The sequence below is a fragment of the Electrophorus electricus genome, chromosome 26, assembly GCF_013358815.1.
Source record: "Electrophorus electricus isolate fEleEle1 chromosome 26, fEleEle1.pri, whole genome shotgun sequence".
In the NCBI taxonomy this organism is placed as follows: domain Eukaryota; kingdom Metazoa; phylum Chordata; class Actinopteri; order Gymnotiformes; family Gymnotidae; genus Electrophorus; species Electrophorus electricus.
The window spans coordinates 9688370-9709869 of record NC_049560.1 but is presented as its reverse complement, the minus strand read 5'-3'; the positions used below and the strand labels follow the sequence as shown (position 1 = coordinate 9709869).

General features: G+C 46.1%; 1 protein-coding gene across 1 annotated transcript in view; it reads right to left on the bottom strand.

Moving 5' to 3' along the window:
• diaph3 (diaphanous-related formin 3) overlaps positions 1-21500 on the bottom strand; it is a 251367-nt gene that overhangs the window by 109271 nt on the left and 120596 nt on the right. Inside the window, exon 17 of the mRNA XM_035523093.1 lies at positions 17035-17043. Within this exon, the coding sequence (XP_035378986.1) occupies positions 17035-17043 (9 nt within the window). The remainder of the gene's footprint in view (positions 1-17034; positions 17044-21500) is intronic.

Sequence of the window (21500 nt, the reverse complement as noted above, 5' to 3'; positions counted from 1 at the left end):
GACACTCAGCGATGTTCCTGAGACCAAATATAGGCAAAAATCAGACACCTTCAGAGTTTAGAAGCAATTCTTCACACATGTTGAGTGTGTTAATGAACAATGCGCTCACAAAACAGCAGTGCCCCGTTAAAAAATAATACACCAGTAGGCAATAAATAAAAAAAAAACAGATAAAGAGAAATAGATAGATAGCAGGTAAATAAGTAAACAAGTAAGATAATGCACCTTTATTTGACAGTTTGAAACCACTGGTGGTTGCTTACAGACCCCCTATAAATCTCTCTCCCCAATGTGCTCCACAGCATGTTCAGAAAGTTCATAGTGATGCAAGTTACCACAATAAAAATAGACATCACCACATTGCCCAACCTTAGGTCTACAGCTTTCATAAAGTTTTAATGCACCATTCTAAATATTCTAGGCAACACGTGTCTAAAACACGCTGCATGACAACACAGGTGTGCTGCATTATTCATCGGCCCATCAGTAGACCTCTGCAGCCCTGCTCACTCATGCCTTCAATCCTCTTCTGCTTTTGTTCCAACAAGGAGAAGGAAACCGTACAGGCATCTGTACGGAAGGCAGGGAGTCTATGAAAGCTGTGTGTGTATATGCGTGTGTGAGTGTGTGTGTGTGTGTGTGTGTGTGTGTGTGTGTGTGTGTGTGTGTGTGTACACAAAAACTGCCAAGATTAAGATATGCAGTATTGATCTGTTCATCAGGATTTATTCCCAGACTGTCAAAACCAGCCTTGCACATTCATTATTCAAAGAGATACACCACGCCACACAGATTACACACACACTCAAGAGAGTGTGTGTGTGTGTGTGTGTGTGTGTGTGTGTGTGTGTGTGTGTGCACTCACGCTGAACGCAGCAGGTCCACAAGCCTAAATAAGCCATGATATACAGACCCCTGAAGCAAGACAACGAGTGCATTTAAACCATACACACAGCAGAGTGAGGCAGAGTGCACAGGGTTAACTGATTTCTGCTGCAACATGACAGCTGCACACATGCTGGGGCATGAGGAGCGTGTGCAGGTCTAGAGGCTCCGGTAAACATGAACACCCTCTCATGCTTCACGAACGTGCAGGTTTAGGGAGTCAGGACAGCAGAATGTAAGGAATCTAGCAAGACTAGCAATTTACCGATCCTAATCAAATCGGTGGTGTGTAACCTTTTGTCATTTTTAATCTGTTTAACATGCCAAGCAGAGTTCAAATCGATGCCTGAAGAGAGGAGTCCTCACGATGGCATCTAACTCAGTGAAAACACCATTCAAAGCATCTGAAAAGTAAGTGTCTACATGATGCCCAGTACCTTTTATTGTATTTTTTTTATATTCCATATCAGGAATATTTTCCGAAAATCCCGATTGTGGTTTATTAGAAAAAGCTGCTGAGGGCTAAGTGATGGCGTGAACCACTTGGAAAACCGAATGCAAATGAGCATTAAACAGCAGTGATGTGAAGTCTGCTGGGAGACGCATCAAACACAGGAAATAATTAAGCAGAGAATGTGGGTGGTAATTACTAAAACATCTACTCGTACACACCACCATGCCAGTCAGGTGCTTATCAGCTAATTAAATCTCAACATTTAGCAAACCAGCTCTCCGTACTTGCTTTCTGCACATTAGACAGCTACGATGATTGGTACCAGAGGAGGCCAGGGGTCACTGGTTAATCAGTTAGGTCTCCGCAGGCGGGAGGTGTTATCACAGCCTCACATCAGGGCAGAGAGCACACCACTGCAAATGTACATCAGTGTGGTCAGGGGTCGGTGGGAAGGGCCCCACAGGTGGGTGTGGGTGTCACATGCCTGAAGATATCAACACACTATCCCTCCTCTGAATACGGGCTCGTCACACGTGCAATTTGCCAGAAAGTTTGTCCAATAAGGCAACAAACATTGCAAATGCATACAAACATTCCAGTGAGAAAATATGGCATGGAAAAGATACCATATCAAAGAAATACCTGAAATTAATTACACAATGCGTAATTATCCAGTAGAGCCTTAAGTGGCACAGAAACACGAAAGGCCTCATGATCTGGGAAAATGTCACTTTATTCAATTTTCTCTCTCTCCCTCACCATCTTCTGACTGGCCCCCTCACTCTCTCACTCTCTCCACATGATACATCTGTAGATGTTGGGGCTGTCAGAGCACTGCTAAAGGGAATGAAAGATGAAATAAACATTGATTGAAAGGGAATGACTGATGGGCTACATGACAGGCAGACCTGGGGGACAGCCTCCAGTGTTTCAGGAGCAAAGATCAAGAGAGAATTAATCACACCACAACATTAGTGCAACTTAGCCAAACTCTTGACCAACCGACCACGGAGAGACTCTTCTCTTGGCGAACACTAACGGTTCACGTTCGACACCTCTTACATATGCATGCATATGCACAAAAGCTCTTAATATCAGAGCGTGGCATGCACGTCCACGTTTCTGTAAAGGTTTCGCTCAAATGGCAAACCACTGTGGGAGAGAGAAAGAACAGGCGCGTACCGGGTGCACATACAGTGCTGTAAGGTCATGGCCACAGATCACAGGCAAAACATCTGGTAGCACCAGCACCATCTGTAGACATAAAAGCGACAGGCCTTCAGAGAGCTTACCCTGGACTCTGCAATGAGCCCCTCTGTTCAGCAGCCTTCTTAAGGTTAGGGTTTGAGCGGCGTGAACAGCTTAACGGCGGTCCCCATCTCCCTCGTCTTTTCCACTCGGCACGGAAGTTCACATTAAAGGCAGATTAAACCATCTGTGGAAACGAAAGGGCTAACTAGCACCAGTGAAGGGGGAAAAGTAATAATTACCATGATGAAAAGCATATTTATGCCTGGCGACTTGGTGCGGTGGCTGTCGCCTCACGTCTGTGTGTCAATAATGCCAAAGTATTTGTACAGATTGGTTCTTGTAACAGAAAATCACTGTGGGAACAAGTGCCTTCGCAGAGCTCAACGCACAATAAACACCCCCCCGCCCCACAAACACACGCACACGTCTATTCACCACTCCCCATCACCTGCATGTCATCTGCCGTTGCCTCACACAAGCTCTGCACAAATCCGATTTTATGCGACTCCTCCTGGTCTCATTATGTTGAAAATCAGAACAGTACCTGTTCTTGGTATTTGAGAACGTATTCATTTCTTTTCCTTTCTCTACATTTGAAAAAGATCCATTTAAATACAAGCTTGCTTGCCTATAGTCATTACAGTGCTGTGATTTTAAAGATCTCTGAAACGCTGGTAATGAAATACTTCTACTATGCTTCACAGATAAGGCAGGCTGCTTCCAATCGTCAGAATTTTTTCCCTGTTGATATCTGGAACTTATACTACATGATAGCTGTGAGTACTTATTATATAAAGAAATGTTATTAAAAATTCAGGAATGTGTACCATTTCTACAACCTTTCTGTGACCCTCCAAAATTCACACAATTCCTGCTTTGAAAACTAGTGCCTTAAAAACCATAATGAGCTAAACATCTCAGAACAGCACTAAATATTTAAAAGTTGGCATTTCTCTCATAAGCAGTTTACTGGCTATGCTCTTTAAAGCCCATGCAAGCCAAAAGTTTCATGTTTCAACTACATAAATGATAGATCAAGTCAAGCTACAGCTGTAGGCTAATTTGGTGTGCTTAGCTAGACAAATCTATGCAGATACACAAGTCAGAAGCCAATACCTAAAAGCAGCTAAAGGCAAATATTTTTTCCCACAAAAAATAAAAATTTTAAAAGGGCTATAATTCCAAAACAAATTATGTCAAAACATTCCTGTCCATAAATGAAGCTAGCACTAGGTGTGCTGAGTGCTCTCAATTACAGAAAAATATTCAAGCACAACATATGGCCTCCTAAAACGGGAGTAATGACACATGGTTGCTGTTTGAAGCCCTGAGGACTGGCAAGGTGTTGCTGCTTCAGTTCATTTATCAGCTCACAGTACCTGTGTCACAGTACCTACCTCACAGTACCTCTCTCTCTCTCCCTCACAGTACACCTCTCTCTCTCTCTCCCTCATAGTACCTCTCTCTCTCTCTCCCTCACAGTACCTCTCTCTCTCTCTCCCTCACAGTACACCTCTCTCTCTCTCTCCCTCACAGTACACCTCTCTCTCTCTCTCCCTCATAGTACCTCTCTCTCTCTCTCCCTCACAGTACCTCTCTCTCTCTCTCCCTCACAGTACACCTCTCTCTCTCTCTCCCTCACAGTACACCTCTCTCTCTCTCTCCCTCATAGTACCTCTCTCTCTCTCTCCCTCATAGTACCTCTCTCTCTCTCTCCCTCATAGTACCTCTCTCTCTCTCTCCCTCACAGTACCTCTCTCTCTCTCTCCCTCATAGTACCTCTCTCTCTCTCCCTCATAGTACCTCTCTCTCTCTCTCCCTCATAGTACCTCTCTCTCTCCCCCTCGTATTACCTCTCTCTCTCCCTCTCCCTCACAGTACACCTCTCTCTCTCTCTCCCTCATAGTACCTCTCTCTCTCTCCCTCATAGTACCTCTCTCTCTCTCCCTCATAGTACCTCTCTCTCTCTCTCCCTCATAGTACCTCTCTCTCTCTCCCTCGTATTACCTCTCTCTCTCTCTCCCCCTCACAGTACACCTCTCTCTCTCTCCCTCACAGTACACCTCTCTCTCTCTCCCTCACAGTACACCTCTCTCTCTCTCCCTCACAGTACACCTCTCTCTCTCTCCCTCACAGTACACCTCTCTCTCTCTCCCTCACAGTACACCTCTCTCTCTCTCTCCCTCACAGTACACCTCTCTCTCTCTCCCTCACAGTACACCTCTCTCTCTCTCTCCCTCACAGTACACCTCTCTCTCTCTCCCTCACAGTACCTCTCTCTCTCTCTCCCTCACAGTACACCTCTCTCTCTCTCTCTCTCTCTCCCCCTCACAGTACACCTCTCTCTCTCTCCCTCATAGTACACCTCTCTCTCTCTCCCTCTCCCTCACAGTACCTCTCTCTCTCCCTCATAGTACACCCCTCTCTCTCTCTCCCTCATAGTACACCCCTCTCTCTCTCCCTCACAGTACCTCTCTCTCTCTCTCCCTCACAGTACACCTCTCTCTCTCTCCCTCACAGTACACCTCTCTCTCTCTCTCCCTCACAGTACACCTCTCTCTCTCTCCCTCACAGTACACCTCTCTCTCTCTCTCCCTCACAGTACACCTCTCTCTCTCTCTCCCTCACAGTACACCTCTCTCTCTCTCTCCCTCACAGTACACCTCTCTCTCTCTCTCCCTCGCAGTACACCTCCCTCTCTCTCCCTCTCTCTTACACTACATCTTCCTCCCTCTGGCATTTTGTGACAAGCCTGCGAAACCCTTTTCCAAACGGAAACCTTTAACCCCCCCCCGGATATTAGGTCATCGTGTTCTTATCAAGTATGTGAAACGTATACGTACAAACGTGTGCAAAGGCACACACATACAAAAACAAACAAAAAACCAGGAAAAGAAAAGAAAGAACAGCAAGCTCATCACCTTTCCCATCGTTTTCTCTTTCCTTCCCTCACTGCAGCCCTTAAGCAGATGAGGAAGAAACATGCCTATTATCAATCCTTCTACGCAAAGCGGGGAGACAGAGTGTGGCTACAATAGCAGTTTTAGCAAATAAACTTGTGCCTGCAAATGAATTTTAAACGAGGCAGCACATTACACTGCTGGTGCAGGAATGACAGTAAACAAATAGTGAGTAATTGTTGGCATGGGGGGGGGGGGGGGGAAGATACAACAGAAGAGTAACAAGGAAGGCAAAACATGTCCACTAGTGAAGAGGTGTGCAGGTAGACGTGTGTGTGTGTGTGTGTGTGTGTGTGTGTGTATACACATAGGTCAGTAGGTAGGTGTGCAGGTAGACGTGTGTGTGTGTATACACGTAGGTCAGTAGGTAGGTGTGCAGGTAGACATGTGTGTGTGTGTGTGTATACACGTAGGTCAGTAGGTAGGTGTGCAGGTAGACATGTGTGTGTGTGTGTGTGTGTGTGTATACACGTAGGTCAGTAGGTAGGTGTGCAGGCAGACGTGTGTGTGTGTGTATACACGTAGGTCAGTAGGTAGGTGTGCAGGCAGACGTGTGTGTGTGTGTATACACGTAGGTCAGTAGGTAGGTGTGCAGGTAGACGTGTGTGTGTGTGTGTGTGTATACACGTAGGTCAGTAGGTAGGTGTGCAGGTAGACATGTGTGTGTGTGTGTGTATACACGTAGGTCAGTAGGTAGGTGTGCAGGCAGACGTGTGTGTGTGTGTATACACGTAGGTCAGTAGGTAGGTGTGCAGGTAGACGTGTGTGTGTGTGTGTGTGTATACACGTAGGTCAGTAGGTAGGTGTGCAGGTAGACGTGTGTGTGTGTGTGTGTGTGTGTGTGTGTGTGTATATATATACACGTAGGTCAGTAGGTAGGTGTGCAGGTAGACGTGTGTGTGTGTGTGTGTGTGTGTGTGTGTGTGTGTACACGTAGGTCAGTAGGTAGGTGTGCAGGTAGACATGTGTGTGTGTGCGCGCGCGCGCGCGTGTGCGTGTACGTAGGTCAGTAGGTAGTTGTACAGGTAGACGTGTGTGTGTACGTAGGTCAGTAGGTAGGTGTGCAGGTAAACGCATGTGTGTACATGTGCATGTGTGTGCGCACGTGTGCGTAGGTCAGTAGGTAGTTGTACAGGTAGACGTGTGTGTGTGTGCACGTGTGCGTAGGTCAGTAGGTAGTTGTACAGGTAGACGTGTGTGTGTGTGCATGTACATAGGTCAGTAGGTAGTTGTACAGGTAGACATGTGTACGTAGTTAAGTAGGAATGTATGCAGGTACATATGCAGGTAGGTATGTATGTAGGTCAGTAAGTAAGTAGGTTTGGTATACAGGTAAGTAGACAGGTAGATATGCAGGTAGGTAAGTACATAGGTATGTAGGTAGGTAGGGTTATGGGTAGTTGAGTAGGTAAATGGGTAGGCTAGTAGGTAGGGTTATGGGTAGGTTAGTAGATAGGTAGGTATATGGGTAGGTTAGTAGGTAAATAAATAGGTTAGTAGGTAGGTACCTGGGTATGTATGTAGGTTTATGGGTAGGTTAGTAGGCAGGTATGTAGGTAGATATATGGGTAGGTTAGTAGGCAGGTAGGTATATGGGTAGGTTAGTAGGTAGGTAGGTATGTGGGTATGTAGGTAAATGGGTAAGTTAGTATGTATGTAATTAGTTAGGTAGGTATATGGGTAGGTTAGCAGGTAGGTAGGTGGTAGGTAGGTATGTGGGTATGTAGGTAAATGGGTAAGTTAGTAGGTATGTAATTAGGTAGGTAGGTAGGTAGGTATATGGGTAGGTTAGTAGGTAAATGGGTAAGTTAATAGGTATGTAATTAGGTAGGTAAGTAGGTAGGTAGATCAAGTATGTGTTGTAACCTGTTGCTGCTCTGCACTGTAAACCTTCAACCTTTAGTCCACGCACACACAGCAAAAAGAGCCTGAAACAGTGTGTCAAGTTCCGTTACGGCAGTGATGGAGAAAGCAGGGAGTGTGGCATTTAAAACACCAACTTCACTAAACACATGTCATTATTACATCCAACAAACATCAATCAACGATTCTGTACATTCAAAATTCACCAAATATTGAATTATTTCAGCAACTGGCCATTGATATACCACATAAAGATTATGAGCTCATTCATCATGTGAATCACTTATCTCCAACTTTCCTTAACATCCTTATCAAAGTGGCATCGACTTCTTTTATTAGTTACAGAAGTTTGTGATTAATGCATTTCACAGCAGACTGAACAATGACATTTATTAATCATTGCAGCATTGGCCTTTGCAGCAAGTCATCGAACAAGTAAAGTTTTGACAAATCATTCATAAAATCCAGTAAACATTAAATATTTGATGTAAATGGCTTTGCGTACCCCAAAAACAGGGGTTCCCTGGGTGTGTATATAACATATGTTGATATATTGCATATAGCAGTTGAAGTACACACCTCTATTATTGCTATATTAAGACACTTTCCACTGTTCGAGTAGGGAATAGTTCATCTGGGTTTCTTTATTGATGTTTTGTTTTTTGTTTTTTTTAGATTTTCAAATATCCACATAACGTATAGCAGTGTTGCCCAACGACTTTATCCTCAGCATCAATCAGGCCTAATTTGACGTCCTTTTAAAACTACCATCCGTCCACTGTTCCGGTGTGAAGAGAGAGACAAACCAAGTGTCTCTGGTTTAACAAGCCTTACAGGACTTCCTTTCTTCCTTAACCACTCGGCCTTCGTTTGTGCGCAAAACTCCCAGTATACCATGACCACCGTTACAAAGCGGGAGAGCGTATTACCTTTTTAATTTTACTGGTGCTGTAACTAAAACCAGCTTTTCTCTGCATATACAGCCACAGAAGGCCATCAGTTACATCAGACTACAAGAGCAGCTCAATAAAGCTTGGAGTATTGGGGGTATTAGGTTAATATAAAGCGTGGCCGAGACGCAGCTCTCTCCATGCAGAGGAGAGAAGGGCTCACGAGCTGAGATGAGTGGAGGTTTTATTCTCTCACCACACTCTCTCCTCAGCTCGCATTCTCTCCACTAATGACACAAATCCAAGCAGGCTTTTAGCTGCTGTTTACAGAGCAGCTAATGGTTTTTCTTAATGTCACTGCTGACATAATACTCGTGGAAAGAAAAAGGGGGAAAAAAAAAATCATGTTTGGTGGGTGGGTGGGTGGGTATACACCAGAGGAACATGTGTTGAGCATGGTTAAGTGTGTGAATGCATACGATGCAGAAGAGTGTGTGACTGTGTGAGAGAGAGAGAGAGAGAAAGGTGTCCGCACGCCTGTCTGGGCGAAGCTTGCGTGTTTGACTAGTATATGTGTGTGTCCAACGCTGTTGCTGTGTGGAGGGGAAGGAGAATATTCCCACCCACCTCTCTCTGCATAAACCCCAGAGCTCTAGAGCTCTCCACAAAAGAGCCAAAGAAGATTAAAGGATTTGCCTGCTAATTTTACACACACCCAAGCGATAGACAAGACACACGCACATCCGTTCACCGACAGGAACCGGACAAGACAAGAGCGACTTTCCTTAATCTCCGCTGCTGGAACAGTTTAGTCTCGGGAGAAACACAAGTAAATCACTACAGTCAGCCTACTGTGAGACCAGAACAAAGGAACAGCCCCCATTTTTACATATAACACCCACGCAGCCTTGCACCTCCCCGCAGATCCTGCAGCCAGTCTGATTAGATAAGTTTTATATTAGGCCACTGTGCTGGTGTGGACCTCTGACCACCGTGTTGAGGACGGAGCACTGTCTGAAACGTCCCGTTTCTCTGGAAACCTTGTGTGAGAGAGAATGAAACTGATGGCAGGGGAGTGTGGCAGTTGGACAAGGAGGGGTTGGCTGGCAAGTCTTGGCTGGAGCAGTAATGGAGAGAACAGCTTTGCCATTTGGGTGCAGGATTCATCTGAGAGTGTATTACCGGGAGATCTGATTGCACATGACTAGAATGACGCTGGCAGCACTGCAGACCCTGACGCAGGCTGCCGGGAACCTGCTCTGTGCTCTTACAAATACATGCCTGTGCGCATGAATGTGTGGGGCGTGCATCAGACACGTTTGTCCCTTGATCAGCCTTACTGTGATCTGCGTGTGTGTGTGTGTGTGTGTGTGTGTAAAAGACACTTTCATTCCTTGATCAGCGTTTGTGTGCGCGCGTTTGTGTGTAAGACAAGTCTGACCATTGATGAATGTTCCTGTGTGTAAGTAAAATCCACTTTAGCCCCCTGATCAGCATGTGTGTGGACAGCTCTGTCTGCCACTACACCAGCCACACTGACGCTGCATTTTATGTAAATAAGGCTAATTATCTTCTCCAAAACGCCACTGAGAAAAAAAAAAGAAAGAGACAGAGAAAGAGTAACAGAGGGAGTGAGGGGGAGAGAGACAGAGAGAAAGAATGAGAAAAAGAGAAAGAGAGAGCAAGAGAGCACCATTCTTCCTTTGCTTTAATAGGTTCCATTGATCTGACTGCATGCGAGGCCCAGCCCTACAGCCTGCTTTCCTGTGCAACACATCTCACACTACACTAATCCCTGCTGCGCTGGACAAACACCCCAGCTACAGTCAACCTCCTTCACAATCTCTCTCTCTCTGTCACCGTCTCACCTTCTCTCTGCCCTCGTTAGTGTGTCTCCTTCTCTTACTGTTCCCACTGCCACATCTCGTGTTCCTCCCTGCACATTTACTGAGAGTGCATTATTAGCACCTGCCTGCAACTGGACCAGTGTAGCGCTGTGGCGGTGCAGGCCAGCACGCCCAGCGAGGGCCAGTCCCCCGCTGAGCGTCTCCCACAGCCAGGCTCCTGAGCCTGCAGACGGACAAGGACTTGGGACGTGGGGACATCAACTCACGCCGTGTTCCCGTGTCAGAGGAATAAAAAGACTCGAACAGCCCTGCCTTGACTACACAAGCATGCCATCAGCATCGGGTCAAAAACCAGACGCTTGGACAAAGCATCTCTCAGACAGCCATATGGAGCACTGAAACGGCAGTGTCTCTGCCTTCAGGGGGGAAACGTGGCAGTACTTCACATCACGGATTCACAGAGACTTCATTACATATCTATCAGCGCACTGACGGCTCCCGTGTCGGCGGCGGTCTCGCGGAACGTTCCGGAACATGGTGACAGGGCACTGAGAGAGCGCGTGGAAGTGGTTTAATCCCTGGCAACTCTGGTGGGATGGTATCGTATTGATCTCAACGCCGAGTCTGACAGGCTGATTAATAAAGAGGGTTAGAGGTGCTGTACCGCCTCCTGCCCAATACCTGCACAGTACACACCTCCGCAATCTCTCTTTCACACACGCAAATAGACACGCACACGCACACACACACTAAAGGAGTTTGATCCCAGTGCATCGTCAGACTCTAGGCCCGGGTCACGAGGTACAGAAATGATGATTAGAAAACCATGGGATGGACAGTAAATTCGCATCGCGCAAAGATTCGGCAACTACCAAAATGCTGTCTGCCACTGATACCCGTAAAAGTGAAAAAACTCCAACCCTTAGAGATCCTAATAATTTAGTGGTTCTGCTTGGAAGACTTTTGATTACTCAAACGTAAGGTCACAGCTGTCTTCTACGACGTTAAACAGCTGGTTTTATAGCATTTACGCCTTAAACATTTACGTGTTTCGTGTATTGTGTTTACAGAGAAACATCTATTCCTCTTTTGATTGACATGAAACCATGGAAACTCAAGTGTTTCTAAACAGTTCACTGACAGAAGCATGAGAAGTATGTGCCAATACCAATTGTTGGCCAACACATCGGTGTATTTCATCCTCATACATGCCCAATCAAACAATAACCCACATGGTACGTGCTAGAACTGAGTGCACCTTGAGAACACGGGATTTGACATCATTGTATATCTGAATAGACATGGTAGCTATAGAGTTACGCCCTACAGCGCATCACTTCCAGTAAAGCACTGGCCTGATATTATGGTCTGTATTAACTGTGACCCAGAGACAGTAACAAGATTTAACACACATATATGAACTCCTCTGTGCACGGGCTGTTCGTAACAGTGCACATACAGGAACCAGACAATGAATCTCGAGTCGGAACACACAAACATGATCTAGGCTAATTATGATTTTCTGTGTTGGAAGGAAAAACTAGGCCTTCCACTAATGTCTGTCTGTGCACTGAGAGGATGAGAGATCATGTCCTACTTGTCCGACCTGAATAACACATCTGTACACAATTAGCGGAGCCGTGAGAAGAGAAGACAAGCGTGTGTGGGGGAGGGGAATCGGGGAGGAAGCGGAGTGTGGCGTAAACGTGTGAGAGTGGATGGTGTTGATAATAGAGCGTGCGTTTCTCTGCCATTAGGAGCTCGTGCTGCCTGATGGGAGGACACGGGGACGGCGCACTGCAGCGGCTGAAGTGCTCATCAGTTCTCAGTGATCTAATTAGCATGATAAGATCCATTATGTAGCCCCGGCACTAAAGGTAAACACGTGTAGGCAGAGAGGCAGGGAGCGTGCCAGAGCGCGTCGCTCCAGGGCCGTGTATACTGCCACCTGCTGAGCTAGAGCCACACGGCAAGGCCTACAGCATGCACGCAGAGAGATGGGCCACCTAGCGCAAGGTGCAGTGTCAAGAGTTCAGGTGTTAGCATTTATATTTGATGAACAACTTGTGTGCCTTTTAAAAGGTCTTCACTAAGCTGTGAAGAAGTTTGCCACAATTGTGGCGCTACTGTTGGTGAATGTTCTGGATTTTAGGTATTTCAGGAACAGCTCAGAATTCGGGGAAGATATAGAGCTCAGAGAAAGCAGGGAGAAAGAAACAATGACATGTGGAAGCACCGGTCGGCGTGGGCCTCAGCAAGAACCACAGCCACACACAACCATACATGGGCATCATGCCCATTTCCCACTGGGGGTGCATGTGCCCCAACAGATTACAGATTTATTATTTCTGTATTTTTGTTTTTAAATGTATATATTTTCTTTTTTTTAACGACATTTTTATAATATGAAGAGTTTTATGAGACAAATGTATTATAATTGTCATAGATCATACCTCAAAAAGCAGCACACCCACAAAGGTATATCTTCCAGAAGATAGAACCGATTCCAACCTCTGTCTGTTGCTGAAGTGGGTAGTAGGACATCAATCTCTTTATGAAATATGTGAAATTCAATTAGTCAAACACAACCTATAGGAACGCAGCCTAGAGAGAGAGCTGACCACGGCTGCTATTGGCTCACGTAAGCAGCCTTCCCTCGGTCCGCTTGTTTGACCCTCAGCTCACTAGCTACTCCTAACAGGTGTTAGCATAGCATCGTATTCAATATTATATTGTTATTTTCAATAACCACAAGAGCACAAATATTTGACATGAAAATCTCTAAACTAATATTCAACATTTACAGTAATGGGGCATTACTTGTTTAGTGACGTTTTCAAATAATCCTTAAGTCATTAATGTCAAATTGCATCATTATTTTTCCATTGTTTTCCCCCCAGTCCATTGTGCGTACACACACACACACACACACACACACACACTATACACCTACCTAGAAACTTCAATACAAGTCCACACAATCCTTACACATACATATACTATATACACCCATCCACTGAGTTTTGTAGACAGCACGAGGCCCGTCTCTGCCCACCCTGTCTCTGTTCAGTCAATACCACAGTGAGACTACATGAAACCCCCTCTGCTTTGAGGGTCTTTAATTCTCATGAACTCGACTCGTGCTAAAGGAGACATTCTGGGGCACTTATTCACCAGAAAGAACAGGAGTAGAGCCAGAGCAATAGATGAAATTTAGGAAAATAAACTCGAACACTGAAATGTAAAAGCAGCAATACAGCAGTATGTGAAAATAATAATGATTGCTGAGTCTTTTAGCTTTTTCTAGTTCACAATCTCAAAAAAATAGTAACACAAAAAAGTAATACTCAATCATTAGACGAGCTGGGTTCAAAAGACCAGCAGTTACAGACTCAGTCACGGCCCTCTGAAGAGCGCTAAGACGGTTGCTGGTTGCCGCTGTCGGGCCTGTCAACAACACCCCTATCCCTCAATGACTCAACTTGTGTTCAGTCCTAATTGTAAGTCACTTTGGATAAAAGCGTCAGCTAAAATGTAAATGTAACCAATGTAAATACATGTGTGTCTCTGAGTGTGTGTGTGTGTGTGTGTGTGTGTTTGGGGGGGGGCGAGAGGATGCGGAGCAGGGCGGGGGGTTTAGCCACGCTCCGGTTCTGCACGACGCCCCATTTGGGATGCAGCCCCACAGCCAGCAAAGCCAAAGGGAAATAAAAGACAGGAAGGCCATTCAACAGCATCCAATTTAAAGGTACCTGGAGAATAGAGGAGGGGGGACGTGCCTTAAAACCTCTCGGCCGCTCGGAAATCCATCTTCGTGGTGCCATCTAATAAACAATTCCATTACCCCGCATCCCCAGGTGAAATTAAATGTCACGGTTAAGTGGGACTCAGAGCGGAGAGCGAGAGGAGGGAATCGGCACGACTCGCTTGAAATTTCATAGCGCCCATTATCTGCGAGTGTCTGTATCAGAGGTGGTAGGCAGATGTGAGGAGGTTCTCGCCCTGTCGATAACGAGGCCTCCCACGACATTGCAGAACCACACGCACTTACAGCAAAGAGCAGGGACGAATTGTTTTAAATGGCCGCCACCGTGTTCAGTGGGAGATCATTTGTTCTGTAATAGATTCAGCCCACACCGCAACGCACTCAAAACAGCTCGGACAATGCAGGCGAACGTTTATTTGGATAAAAGGCGGTTTAGATTGTGGTAAATTCACCGGATGAGTTCTAAGCGATGATCTCTCTCAGGAGGAGAGGTGGCACTGAACATATGATGACAGAGCTCATTTTAAGACACGTGGCCCGCTCTGTGCCTTGTAATCGCAGGCCTGACAGAAACACTTCAAGCAGCCGTCGCTGCAGACCGAACCCAAAAGCATTCGTGATATCCTCTTCATATACTCTGGTCAGCAGGATGAATGACATTAAATATGCTTAACACCGAATAGCTGTTTCATGAGTTTTATGAAGGTTAAAGATCTTTTTTTCTCTTATGTGACCCACATTACCATATTACAGACTGAATGTGTCTGCGTTTTAGCTCTGTTTTGTCTACTGGAGGTTAAAGCACAGCTTTTAAACCTTTATTAAGAAACTAGCAGCGGTTCAGCACAAGCCTTTCAGACTAAAACCCTTTAACTAAAAGATGACATGGGAAACATCACTGTGTGTGTGTGTGTGTGTATATGTGTGTGTAATATTATATATATATATATATATATATATATATATATATTCATATTCCTCTAAGCATTTTGTTTTTATTTACTGACAAAAATGATTTTTAAGTGGTTCCCTGGAGTCAGCGAGAGATCACAGCGTGTTGCAGAATCTTCTGAGGTGAGACTGTATTCTCTGCAGGAATCCTGGAGCTTCTGTTTGTCTGTTTGTTTGTTTGTTTCTGCTTCTTGCAGCAATCACCGCTACTCCCTCGAAAGGGACTACATGCATGCCACTTTGGCTCTATTCAAATTAGACCTCAGAGCCACTACCACAGGAGGCATGTAGCAGGCCCAAGTATTACTGAAGGAGAATCCTTCAATTAATCTGTCCATGCACTGCACTGATACACACGCAGATCATTGATCCCCTTGTGTCCACAAGAAACTACATCACCCTAGTGAACTGAAAATTGATAAAATCACCATCGTTCTGGTTAGAAGGAGAATCCCACTCACAGAGGGCAGATACGAACATCCGAGTTTCATTGTGGCTGAACCGCACATCGAAAGAGGGGCTTCAGTTAATAAAGAGTCGTGATGACTTGTCTGATGTGAACTTGTCTGACGTGAACAGTCTACAGAGACTCTGTTATGCAGTGTCTCACATACTGTTGTTAATTCTGAATTACCAGCACTTAAGTGACAGAAATAATTTCCTTCATGTGGATGATAAACCGTAGGAATTCTACAATCCGTGCACATGTAATGCATGTGCGTGTGCATGTGTTGTGCATTGGGTATGCAGTATGTGCTCACTCACGCACACGCATGTCCCTCGTCTCTCCCCGTATGTACACGGTCCATGCCAAGCTTAACATTTGCTTGGCCGTGCCAGCCTGTGCCTGCACATGCTGTGCCCTCTGTAAACCCCTTTTAATAACCATCTGAATGGCACAAGGGTAAACAGATGCTCAGAACACTTCCATTCATGACATGACACGCAGACGTCTCTAACAATCGCTTCTCTCGCCCAGTTTTGCTCATGCAGAGCAGTTTCTTCGCCTTCTTCCTGTACGGGCGGACTGAGCCAATTACTGAGAAAAGGAGAGTAGTAATGCCTTTCTCTGCTTGGCTTTTAATTACAAACACAACATCCATTTACCCGATTTGCTAACTCTCCTTGACGCAGTGTGCAGGCGCACGGGTGCGTGCGAGCGTGCACGCAGGCATGCGGGCAGGAATTCTTCTTGTTATTATTACTAAGGGAGTCTTTAATATTTAATTTCACAGAGATATTAAAATGGAGGCTAATTATATGTGAACTGCAAGTGAAGGGAATCTGTAATGATGTTAACGCAAAGTCAGTGATTCTGTCTTCATCAAAGGCCGAGTCCTGTTGATCAAACAGCGTCAGACATTCACACTTCTTGAACAGGGAGAGTCTCTGCTCGGTGAAATAGCGGTCCTTGTCCTCCTCAGTCGAGCACAAAACGGACTTTTGTTCTGAAAGGCCTTGTTCAGAAGGCCTGGTTATATTACAAAGATAACGCATTACGCCAAAGAATTTAAATAAGACGGGGGGGACGGACGATGACACACATCTAATGCATACATTACATTATGTTCAATATTAATAAACATGACAGCATGTTCAATATTAATAAACATGACAGTATCTTTGGTATTACTGCAGCAGGCAGAGGGAGGCAGGCCAGTTTCATACCACACGAGTACCAGACGTTCACATTTAAATACGGAAAAGACGCCAGAGGAGTGTGAAGCGATGGACGACAGAGGAGACTGCTGGCAGACTCACCTGAGCACAGACTGACGGGTCAGGAGGCTCAATGGCCTCAGTAAACGCTGCAATATATTGGTCATCAGAGCACTTGTTTAAAAACGTTTGATCTCAGGATGGAATGAAAGGAAAGGTGTGTGTGTGTGTGTGTGTGTGTCTCTGCATGGTGCTGGGGAGAGAGGGGGGAGGGGACTTTGACATTTAAAGACAAGCAAATTATGTTATTCAGTGATCTCTTCATAATTATAAGTGCCACACGCTGGAAAAGACAAAAGAACTGAGTGTACTTAAAATGGACAACACATTAAATGACCCCCATCACAGAGAGAGTGCAGGAAAACACAGAACACACACAAAGAGGGGGGGTGTTTAGAGACAACGTGAGTAAACAGAGAGAAAGAAAGCGAGAGAGAGAGAAACTGACCTTCGGGCTCTGTTCCAGCAATCAGATGACAGGTCCATACAGTAACAGCAACAGCATGAGAGAGAGAGAGAGAGAGAGAGAGAGAGAGAGAGAGAGAGAGAGAGAGAGAGAGAGAGAGAGAGAGAGAGAGAGAGAGAGAAAGTGAGTTAGTTGGCACAGGCAGCCATATGGACCATCATGCATAATGGTAAAGACGCTCCATGCTGTGTGTTGAGTGAGACAGACAGTGGACAGTCGGCAGGCTGAAATCCACTTATAAAGCCATTAAAAGTCTTGATGGACCCCTGTAGGCAGATACTGTAGGGCCACAAAGCAGGACTCAGTATGCAACGTCTGTGCCGTCAACATGCACAACACACTCCGTCTTAGCCGCCTCTAAGAGAACACAGCAAGCTGGAGGTGCAGACCACGCAAACTGCAAAGTTCAGGCAAAGTTCTTTCTTGGCAGAAAAAGAACAACTCATTTTAAGTTAAAGGATAATGTTAAAGAAAGAAACAAAAGCATGTGTATTCTGTAATTGCTATAATTGCATCCTTTAATACATTTCATGTCGGTGTCAAAATCTTGAGTTTTTTTTCGCACATCCAAACAGCTACACACAGACAGACCCCTGCACCAGTGCCAACCTGAACGTGTTTTGATGGCATTCAAAACTAGCGATAATTAGGTCTGACAGGAAAGAATGAAATGTGCAGTTCACAATCAAGACACCACTTTTGCTTTTGCTCAACTTCCCAATGAAGCACGAGCACACATCAGACGGTTAACATGAGCACGTTATACGATGAACGTGCAACTGTTCAAAGCACAAGTACGTCAGACAGTTAACGCAAGTACACGTGAGATGGTTAATGTGCGCCTGTTCACCAAGTCCCCTCAAAGCACGAACACACGTCAGACGGTTAACGTGAGCACACGTCAGACGGTAAACGTGCACCTGTTCAGCCAGGCCCCTCAAAGCACAAGTACATGTCAGACAGTTAACGTGAGCACACCTCAGACGGTAAACATGCACCTGTTCACCCAGGCCCCTCAAAGCACAAGTACATGTCAGACCGTTAACGTGAGCATACGTCAGACGGTAAACGTGCACCTGTTCACCAAGTCCCCTCAAAGCATGAACACGTCAGACAGTTAACGTGAGCACACGTCAGATGGTAAACGTGCACCTGTTCACCCAGGCCCCTCAGAGCACGAGCTCATGTCAGACAGTCAATGCAAGCACACATCACACGGTTAACGTGCATATTCATCCACTCCCCACAAAAAAAGCGAGCACACGTCAGACGATTAACGTTCACCTGTTCAACCCAGCACAGGAAGCTGGGCCCCTCAGGCTCACACTGCCTCTTTTCCACAGTGTCTAGACTTTAAGACTAGGCTGGTTTTAGTTGCTGATGAGCCACATGCACTCACCAAACAACCAAACAGCAGATGAATTTCTGGTCTCCCACAAGAACCTGGCACACACTCCCACAACACCCAAACCTCTACCACCCACACACCCCTAACCATCCCTTTACTTACCCACTACCCCTGAGCGCCGCTGATGTAAGGGTAAGAAAAAATGAATAATTCCATACATGGCTAATGTTTGAGTAGAAAGTGTCAACTACTTCACACAGATGGAGACAAACAAAGAGGAATGTTTGAGAAGTTTACAACAGACATTCACTCCAAAAAAGGAGAATGTGTATTTGTGTTTTTAGAGCAGTGCTCAGCTGCCACAGAGAGAGCTTATTCCCACAAAACACTTATCGAGGCGGAACCATTGTGTAAATGTGCTGTTAGTGCTGACAAAGTACTCCCCACTCGCGCTGACCTGAGGTCAGGCTGGTCACTACCTTACCGAACGGGGAAAAAAAAGGGTCCAAGAAGCCTTGCAAGAACATGGGTTACCACGGAAACACACACATGCATCATATAAACACACAGCGCCATAAACGCACATAGCGCCGTAAACACACACACACGGCTATGAACACAACACACGTGCTCCATCACAGGCACACAGCACCATATACAACACACACCCGCACACACACACACACACACACACACACACACACACACTATACTCAAACATTATAACATGAAAACTCAAATCTAGATGTAAAAGGGACAGGCGCGCGCGCACACACACACACACACACACGATACTCAAACATTCTAATATGAAGACTCAAATCTAGATGTGAAAACGACAGGCCTTTCCCCTCCAAGACTCACAACCGCACCACCAATACTCTCACACCGCAGTTTCATTTCGTTTGACATTCATCGCACGTGACTGTTTGCGAGTGGATGTGAGTGAGAGGGGAGTCCTTGCAGGCCCCTGTCACAGTGATATACTGCCCTGATGGGATCTCACTCTTCCGCCCATACAAATCCATACATCTACGTTCTGGGCTTTCAGAGCTGGGACGTGTCTCGGGCACAGAGTGGAATTTCCTCCCATTCAGAGGCGGGAAAGCGAGAGGCCGTGGGCACGCATCTGTAATGCTCCAACTATCTTTCCTACCCGGACTTGTATTATCAGTGTTTTATGGGAAAATTGCTTTATGAAAGATATGAGATTTAATCTGTGGAGAAATAAGCTAATGCAACCTTTCTGCTGTGTGCAGGCTGAGAGAGCATCAACAAGGTGCAGCAGAGAGAAACAGAACGCGTGTCCCGCGTCCCAACAAGTGGGGCGTTTAAGGGATGAGGATCCTTCCCTCTGTTATCACGCTCCCCTCCTCTTCCTCCGTTATCATGCGCCCCTCCCTGTTATGCTCCCCTCCCCTCCCTCTGTTATCATGCTCCCCTCCCTCCATTATTACACTCCTCTCCCTCCGTTATCACGCTCCCCTCCCCTCCCTCTGTTATCACGCTCCCCTCCCTCTGTTATCACGCTCCCCTCCCTCTGTTATTACGCTCCCCTCCCCTCCATCTATTACACTCCCCTCCCTCTGTTTTTACACTCCCCTCCCCTCCCTCTCCACACTCCCCTCCCCTCCTTCTCCACACTCCCCTCCCCTCCTTCTCCACACTCCCCTCCCCTCCTTCTCCACACTCCCCTCCCCTCCTTCTCCACACTCAGCGTTCATGCCCCCTCTGCTTTTCTTTCCATATGGTAATTAAAGGAGCAGCATTGCAGGTCACCCGAGGATCCCGGACCGACCCAGGAAACCACAGCATCACACTCTTAACGGTCCAGCGACAGCAACGCAGGAAACAGTAAGTGAAAAAGATCCCGAGTCTTTCTGGACGCTCCCTACCAAAGACCTCTCGGAGTGATATAGATTCCAGGCTGGGGTAAGCGAGTGCCGTTTTCCCAGGAGCTGTGATCCTAGCAGCAGGGTGGCAGCAGTCTTAAGGAGCGCGTCTCTCGACCAGCCCGGAGGGAGGGAACACGGCTCCCTCAGAGCTCTCGCTCAGATCCCACTAAACCACGCACTTGGCCCAACATCTGCTCATTGATTTCAGCTTGAGAGAAAACTGCCCTCAGAAGTGTTTTCCTGACTGCTCCCAATCGAACACTCACACAATCCCCGGCATTCTCACAGCTGATGCATCACGCAATGTTTAGCAATATTGCAACATTCGCAACAAGTGCCATGGGTATACATGGAAAGCATTAAAGTCAATTAGAAAAGAGGTAAATTTAAAACACAACGAAAACAGGAGGCCTGTGGAGCAATGTGAGGGGTGCGTGCAGACCGCAGAGGAGCTAGCAAGACAGGCCGTCATAATTAATTGAGTGGGAAAAGCGCATGCCTTTTTAATGGGCTCGGAAATTGGAAATCAACAGTCTTTTCCCAAGGCCAAGTACCATCCTATGCGAGCTGGACGCATTGATTTACTGTACAGACTACAATTATCCCTCCAATTTATTAGACTCCATTTCCTCCAGTTTCGGCCTGTCTACAGCTGGACTCCAGTCTCCTGCGCTCCGCAACGACAATGTTAGTCATTCCCAACACAAGTACAGGGTCAGGGGTCACAGTACAGGGTCTGCGGTCACAGGGTGAATTCTGGAAACTTCTGTGGAGAGCCTGATGAACAGACAAACTACAGTGGGGGTGCATGACCCCGGAATACGGGTATGACACACTGTAAACGCGTGTAGAACACGAAACCAGTCTTTACATTCACTTATTTCCAGCACAGCTATTTCAGCAGGACCACGGCTTGAGTGGGCACCCCAGTGAGATGAGTCAATGGGGAGGGGGCAGACGGAGACAGGTCGAAACTATATTCCCTCTCACACAGGTTATGAAATATTACGTTTGCAGAGTCCAGACAGCTCCAGTGCTGAGATCCAAGATTAACTTTTAAATAATGTTTTAACATGCTTAATATTTCAGCACTTCAGCTATTAAGGGCAAGCTGTTCTTTCAACGTACCCAAAAATAAAATAGAAAAAAGACCCCCCCCCCCCCCGCGCTCTCTCTCGCTCATTCACTCTCTCACTTGCCTGTGA